Source organism: Phragmites australis, chromosome 1 (genome assembly GCF_958298935.1).
Source record: "Phragmites australis chromosome 1, lpPhrAust1.1, whole genome shotgun sequence".
Lineage (NCBI taxonomy): Eukaryota > Viridiplantae > Streptophyta > Magnoliopsida > Poales > Poaceae > Phragmites > Phragmites australis.
This window is the reverse complement of record NC_084921.1, coordinates 2,519,694-2,528,236: the sequence shown is the minus strand read 5'-3', so window position 1 is coordinate 2,528,236 and position 8,543 is coordinate 2,519,694. Positions and strand designations below refer to the sequence as shown.

General features: G+C 41.7%; 1 protein-coding gene across 1 annotated transcript; it reads right to left on the bottom strand.

Moving 5' to 3' along the window:
• Positions 1-5,770: 5,770 nt before the first annotated feature.
• On the bottom strand, positions 5,771-8,543 carry LOC133915073 (uncharacterized). Its single transcript, XM_062358120.1, has 7 exons — positions 8,260-8,543; positions 7,584-7,711; positions 7,347-7,436; positions 6,981-7,033; positions 6,583-6,685; positions 6,358-6,473; positions 5,771-6,280 (listed from the first exon to the last, which is right to left on the bottom strand). Exons 1-7 carry the CDS (start codon positions 8,474-8,476, stop codon positions 6,232-6,234), a joined length of 756 nt encoding a protein of 251 aa, XP_062214104.1. The 5' UTR covers positions 8,477-8,543; the 3' UTR covers positions 5,771-6,231.

Below are 8,543 nucleotides of genomic sequence, written 5' to 3'. Positions count from 1 at the left end.
GGGAATTATCCAGATAGTATTTGAGCTAATCATTAGGACGATATTTTTATATAATCACACCCATAATGATTAACTGAAATATTATTCTGGTAGTCCTAGCATGTGTCTACTTCCAGGATCAGAACACATGTCTTTACAACAAATGCATCATCACAAGACATAATAAAGAGCGAGTAATTAAATTAAGTTATAAGTCTTTAGGTAGATTAAATTTTACAACAAAATGCATAACCTGAACAGTTGTTAGAGCAGCTACGCAGTGGAATAAGTTACATAACGATAAAAGATGGGTAGCGTCATTTGCCCTAAGGTGCCACCCCAACATAACAACACACGAGTAGAATGGTACTACTCCTGCTCGTCGCCAACATCAACGGACGTAAAGTAGCCAAAAACTGAATCTTTCTCACCTAAAAAGCAAACAAAGCACGTGAGTAATAAGATACTCGCAAGACTTAATCTATAATGGGCACTTATAAATAGCCCTACTTTAAGGAGAATGCATATGGGTAATTAGCAATGACTCTATCATAAAAGTTAAGTAACTTCATATGTAAAAATAATTTGGCCTCAAGTGTAAGCATCTACATCTAACTAAAACACCTTTGTATCCTAAAATCATCAACATAACAAAGCTATAACTTGTACCATATCAACTCCTTATCAACGTCACCAACCACTTCACACATACCATCACAACATCCGATATCAAAGACTATACGATTGATATAAATAGACAGAAGTATGCTCATAACCGAGAGTGCTGTATTTTAAATTGATCTTACACCCTACAGGGGTACATCTGTACCCCAAACAACACGAGAACCATTCGATTTGTATCACCCACTAAAGTGCACACAAGTGGGTACCTGTGTCAACCTTTTCTAATTAAGTCCCGACCATTTGAACATGCACCTATAGGTGCGGATGTCCACTAGGGCTACTCTCATATCACCCTAGTTACGCCTAAAGGTGAGGAGGTAACTAGAACTACTTCTCAAGCAAACTAGATACCTCTACAAGCCTATATACCCACAACACATTTACGACACTACCTCTACAAGCCTATCACGCCCATGATACTATAGACCCATAAGCCAAAAGGTCACAGTTACAAAAGGTATTCGGCTTATCTACCATTATATAGACATGTGGTAAGTACGAAAAGTACTAAAGCCAACTACAATAATGAATGATGCTTAATTGATTCAAGCAAGCCTATAGCATCTAAGACTCCCTTCTTGAGCCATCCCTGTTGTCTGCCTGAATCTTGTCTCATCCTCATTGACTTACACATCTCATCATCATCATTGTATTTGTGAAATAAGAGTAAGCCCTAAGCTCGTGAACGATAGTCAAATCGCTCAACTTCTACCGATGACTTAAGCCTTGCTAAGCATGACGTATTCAGTTTAAGTTAGATCATTGAGTGCTATACCTAGGGTTACAATGGATCAAGAGATAACAATACTAAGTAAGGGTAATGCAACAATTATGATCTACTCCAAAAAACCTGACCTCGACTAACTATCATGCGTGACATACATAGAGTATACTTTATCAAATTAAAGACAACATATGATCCAAAGTAATGGATGCAACATGCTTAAATGCTTACTTTGCTCAAGTGCTTCACACACAATATCACAATCAGGTACCATCTCAAGAATATCTCCGTCGCTCTCTGGTTCGTCGATCGCTAAAAGAAAGAACGGTGCATCACAATTAATGTAACAAAATGCTATAATACATGCACCAAATGCCATGAAAATATAAAAGATTTATTTAAGGTCTATTAAAAAAGGACCGTAATTAAGATAGCCATCAAGATTAAATAAGCTTCATAATTTAAACAAAACTTTCATACTAAAGTATATTTTTTTATAGATAGCACTGATCATAACATGAATGTTTCAAGTGGTTTCTTAATTTTAGGATATCGCATTAATTAACTATGATTTAATTAAGTCAAAATATTTAAATAATTATTTAATTATCAAAACATATTTATGGAGTTCTAGAATTTTTAACATTTAGTTCATACTCATACGAAGCTAAAGCGACTAGTCTCGTGATTTTTGGAGTTCATATGAATTAACTATGAAATTTACAAGTTATCTGTAAAGTAAACAAAAAGAAAAAACCTCTGATAAAAAGTAAAATCCGGATGATTCGGGTTGAATTCGGAACCTCCGAGTGGGGATCATCTGTTAAAAATTGCTTGGATTAACCCGAAATCTCCACTTTGTAACCCGAAACCTTTGGATTGTAGCAGAACACGAGTTTTTGGGCGATTCTTTGACCGATTTAACTTGCATATCTCTCTAAATTGATGATAAATATGTCTGAAACTAATGCAAGGATTCTAGACCTCAATTACCCACTCCACAAGCACAAATCACTAGCTCTGTCGCATCCAAACTCCTCATATTTGCTCCATTTCAACACGAACAAATGACGCTTCGCAACCACACGTTCACAGCTCAAAAATTGACCCAAAACCAAACTAAAAACATGAATTCCCACCAAAGAAACCTAGGAGAACCCACCCAAGGTTTTTTTGCAGTCAGAAACCTTCGGGTGTGGAAGAAATTGAAAGAAAAGCTCAGAGAAGAAAAGGCTACGCTGCTGAAAATTTCAGAACAACAACAATGGTGACAAAATGATTTGGGAATCACCCAAAACCTCATGCATGCAAGAGATTGTTGGGTGGATAGAGAGCTAAGGAGGTGAGAAATGTAGTGGTATAACATGCATACCTCAATTCCTTGTGCTTGAAGGGGAGATTTGAGGGAGAATGTGAGTTTGAGGGAGAGGGAGAGCAACAGTTCTTGCTGCCCCTTGCTATCCAGTTGGGAGTGAGGGAGTGTGAGAGAGAGTGAGTAGGGAGAAAGGGGTGGGGCTACTACCTTGCAGCCGAGTGAGAGAGAGAGAGAGGGTGAGGTGTGGGGCCAGCTAAGGTGGGTCTCACTTGCAAGAGAGAGAAGTATTTTATGATGTAGAAATTCTATTTCTTCTCCCCCCTTTCTAATACCCCAAAAGAGAAATTCTAACATTGGGTATTTTCAAAAATGCATAGCAAATATCAAACACTAATTGAAATAACAAACAATCAATAAAGCTTAACAATTAAACATGATGCTAACGATGCATAATAACATGATTATGCTTCATAACATGATTAAGGAAATGGGACATGACAAAAGCTCTTTGGGCTTAATTAAGGTGAAATGATATTGAATTCCGCAAGAAAATAATTCTCAATTGCAAAATTAAAGTGGTTATAAACATAATTGCACATTATAGTGATTGCATGAAGCAAACACATTGAACAGTACACAATATTCTAGAAAAATTAGGTCTAGAATGTTAAATTACAACAGTAAACAGTATTGAATGTAATTATGGTAAACATCAGGGGCCTAAACATGACAAGTACTTAATAATCGGTACTAGTAGTTGGATTAATTGTAATTTCCCAAAAATTTAGGGGTGTTTTTTGCAAATTGGCCTAAGGCAGGAGGTGGGGGCCAAGACAACCTAGGCTGAAGCCTAGGTGGCCTTTCGGTCCATGCGGTCAGGAGCAGGGAGGCACAGGGCGGCGCAACCTGGGCCTGGGCTTGACGGCCTTTTTGGTTGGCCCAGGTCACAAGCGCATGCGGCAGTGGATAAAAGGGGCGGTGAACAACGGTTAGAGTTAGGGATTCCCCAGGCCCAGCCACCACGCCTATTCTCTCTAGTGATCGCTAGTCGTCTATGGAATCTTGGGAAGCGAACGGGGCTATGGGCGTGCGTGAGGTGAGGTAGAATGGTTGTGGCGGATTACATGGGCTGTGGGCAATAGCTTTTCGCTCTGTGCTTCGTGTTGAAAGTGATAGTAACTAGATGTAAAGAACATAGAACAAAATAGATGTGAACTACTTCTTTATTGATCTTTCATTGATATTTATAAATGCTCAAGAGGTGCCCGTTCGGGAGAGGTCTCCCGAACGGATCTCTCGAACGGATGTCTATCGAGCAACAAACATGAACAATCATCAGGTAGTTGCTCGATGTGCAACTACTCGGCGGTTGCCTTGACGTGGATCATCTGTTTTCTAACACTTAGGTTAAGGATGGCAAACTTCACACAAGTCGGGGGTAAGGGCATGTTGCATTGTGTCATGCCCAACTCTGTCAAAAGTTGGCTCGTCAAAGAATTGGCAATCGATTTTCATGTTGTTGATTCGCACATGTGTTGGTGAGGAATTACCTTATGGGGGTTGGGTGACGCTAACAACGGATTGTGGCGAACCAAAAGTTAGCGCCTATCCAAACAGCGACCAATTTAGATTGGACTAACTAATATTTGACAAGATGAGCATTGCCATCGATCCAACTGAGCTTTCGTGGTGGCCCTTTGCCTTCCAAAACCAACACCAAAGTATTTTGCAAAACCAAAGAGATTTTGGACGCCCTATTGTCGATGTAGAGGGCAACCAAAACCAAAGTATTTTTTAAAAGTACAGTATTTCTCCAAAACTCTAAAAATACTTTGTATACAAACATGGCCTAAAGTAGATTACAAATACATAACAGTGGATGCATCCAGAATGTGATCAAAGGATTGCATTTAGCAGTTCCAACACTCAACCATAGCTCTCGGCACACCACTTTCAAGTGGCAAAATTCCCTTGCTTGCGATCAAACAGAGACGTTTACTCCCCCAGGCTCATCTTTCGTGTGTCAAAGGTCAATGACCACTTCACCGCCCCGACACGTCCAATCCTATAGCACCAAACCCCTCCTCATTCGCCAATAGAGGCACTATCGAGATGAAGATGACGGACCTTCTGCATGTCCACCGTCAGCAAAAGTGATCGCCTCACCAATAGGCGACCGATGTCAACCATGCAACACGCTTAGCACAACCTGCGGCGCAAGCTCTGCCTCCTCTGTAATGAACACGAGCCTTTGGAAGCCACTCTCCAAAAGTAGTGGCTATGTTTGATGTCCCACTTCCAACTATGGCGATTGCAGCTCTGACGGCATCATTCAACCTTAACAATGATGATATCGCCCAAATGGACATGGCACTTCTCGAGCATGTGGGCGAAGGAATCGCCAACTTGCAGAGCAATTGCTCCAGTGGCAGCCTAGAAGATCCAAGGTGACTCAATGAGCCCTCATGGTGGAGAAGCAAGGTGATGCGGACCTCGAAAAAAAGGCGTTCCTGGCCTCAAAATCCTACACTGGTGAACGAGTGCAATGGATGACATGGGTGATAACTACTGGAATGTCAAAAAAAAAAAAGAGTTCTACCATCAAAAGTCGTGTCGACAAGATCTGAGAGGAAACAAGGAGTGAGGCACTATTTGGAGGTCTAGTTGTTATCCATAGGTGTTTCTTGAGGTGGTGTTGTGTATAGTCATTTTCCCCATATGAGGTAGTGTATTATCCTCAACTCCTTTTTTATATATAATATGCATCTCTCCTGCATGTATTTCCAAAAAAATTGCATTTAGCAATCGACTCTCTTCCCAAGTCTTTGTATTTAGGATATGTTGGCTCATACAGGCAGGCTATGAAATGTTTCCGACTGGTGGCGCCTTTGGGGACATCCTGCTTGCAAGATGGTTTTGTTTTGTTAGGCTTTTGACCAAAACTGAGGCCCACCATAGGGATGAAATGACTTAAGTCAGCATATAAGGAACACCCAGGCTACTCTCGCGGCATCTTAGAACTCAGAACTTGATTTGTCTAAAGAAATTAAAGAACAGCATAAAGCATGTAAGGAAGCAGTATTTTCAGAGTTTTTGCAAACAAATTCACATGAACCAGTTTGTCTCCTACATTAATTTAGGTAGATTCCAACGCCCCAAATCGGACCTTAATCAATTTGCCATTCACAAAACTCTTGGTTCCTCCAAACTGGAGCTTCTTCGCAATAGCAAACTAGAATCATAGCCACACAAGCCCCAGATCCTCCCCCCTAGCTACAAAAGCCCAGATCCTCCGCAACATTCAGTCCTTTTCTTTTCTTTTTTTTGGTGCACGGTCTCTAGCATGTGTAACTCATGACTCACGTTGCTCCATTCACTGAAACTTGTTGATAAATGTATTGCCAACCATGTGATCCTAATCTCACTCTTGGATCTGAATATGCCACAAGCCATGCATGCTCGAACCAGTCGCTGGGCCATAAGACATCCTTGTGCAAGTGATACCAAGTTCATTACACCTTGGAACTGTTCATTGCGTTGCAGGTTGCTGAGATTGGGCTTTAGTGGAGGTTGTTTTCCTACCAAAGATCATCGATCAGTAAGAGCAGCTCCTCTTCAAAGGCTGAAAACATAGTATAGATGAAGAGTGCCTTACTGGAAACTCGACCGCAGCTCATCTGCAATATGTTGTGAAGAAGCACCACTTGTGAAGCCTAATTGAAACATCAACTGCTCTAAACGCTTGAAATTTGTGAGGTAAAGGTACCCAATCTAACAGAAAAACAACACAAACATTGTGAGGATTAGTCCTTACTATTGAGGGGAGAACACAAACTGTAACTTACAATAGAAGAATACACAGTTGTAGAGTACCACACACCAAAGTTTCAAGTGAAGATGCCCGATTGTAGACTGCTATTCCTGCACGCTTTCTGGTACGAGTCTTACTGCTAACTATGTTCCTTCCCCAACGAAGTATGTCCCTACAAGTTAAAGCATTAGTTGAGGACCCACTTTGTATAGGTCTAAGGCATTGAATAGGGGAGACAAATGCAAACAGATACAATATCTGCCCAAAATCACAAATGATATCTCACAAATGGCTACACTAATCTTGACAACAAAGCGCTAGCATCTCAAATAAGTTCAATCACGTATGCGAAGGCTACAACACAACATTTCCTTTTCTTTTGCAGGGACAACACAGCATTTCCTGATAAAAATTATATGTTGTATATTGTTGCATAAATAGTACTAAGGTTGTAATTACTGCTTCACCTTTCTTCTTGAGTCAGAAAATCCTCTCCAAGAAGCTTGTTTAACAAAAGATCCTGAAGCAAGGAAAAGGCGACACTTGTAATTACAATGTAATGTTACATGGAACTACCCAAACTTAGAAAGAAGAACTGAAAAACAACAAATAAAATGATTAAATGAACACCTTTCAGAAATCTGGAATCCTAACCTCTAAATCACAAGTTAGTAAGTGAAACAACATGTAGGAAAGAGCACATTAGCGAGGAGAACCACGATACAAAGTATTCATGGGTTTTACTTTTAAATTACATCACAATGAGTATCATATGTTGAATTTGGTTTATTTAGGATGCTTGGTTATAAGATAAAGTAGAGCCAAATCCAGACCTGTGATTCACACTTCACAACCTCCATAACACGCTTGTTGTACTCATTGATGCTCAGAGGTGGAAAGAAGAAGTGCCTCCGAGCATATAGCTGTGTATAATGAGAAAGAATAAGATCTTCCTGCAAAAGTAAGCTTGAACTTGACAAATAACAACTGGTACGCTTATACATATCATAAGACATGGTAACATTAGTCGATATGTAAAAAATCATGCACATGGTTGGACCAATTCTCACTTCATATATGCAGTCTCCCAAGTAAGCCAATGACGCGGCGCTGTATAGCGATCGTGGCTTCTTCACCTCTGGCGGCGGAGGCAACCACCACTTCTCAAAGCCCATATACGTGCTCTTCTTAGCTGCTCCTGCATCATCCAAAATAAATCACTGATCAACCTTCAAACTTATGATGAGGAATTATTGCACTAACCACACACCATCAACAGCTCAACACATAGGACCAGAAGCATGAACCATTGAATTAGCTAGTTCTCATAAAAAAAATAGAGAAGGAAGGGGGATCCCCTTTCGATTTCTAAGACAGCCCAAGTACTTACAAGGTTCAAAGCTAACACAAAAATCGAAGAAGATATTACAGAACAGACTAAGACAGCTCTTCCGAAGCAGGACGGCAGACTAGAACTCTGATAGCAGAAACATTGTAACCTCCCAGGATTACAGTCCAACAAAACAAAGATGGCAAGCATCCCATCAGCGTTTGACGATCACCAGACATCGCGAAGATGAAGCGTTTCAAAACGACATACATGAGTAACCCAAGCACCAACGCCAAAAACCGACTGGCAACTTACTGCATTTTAGATTGTACTCGACAGTCGACAGGCTCTCTTGCTACAGCAAAAAGCACGGGAGCTGCGAAGCATAGAGCACCTGGTGAGCGAAGGGGTGCTACCTTGTCCCTCCCTGGAGCGCGCGAAGAGGTCAGCGTGGGTCGGCGGAGGCGGGCGGGCCGGGGAGGCCGTGGTCGCGGTCGCCGGCGGCTTGACCTTGGCCTTGGCGGGCTTGGGCACGGCCAAGGTGGCGGCGCCCGGGTTCATGTCCCAGGCGGCGCAGACGCGGAGGCGGACGCGGGGGTGGTGCGTCGCCATGGTCGCCGCCGTGGTGGCCATCGCTGCTCGCGCTCGCGCCGGCGTCGCGGAGGAAACTCTGGATAGCGCAGGCTCCCGGGGCGAGCTT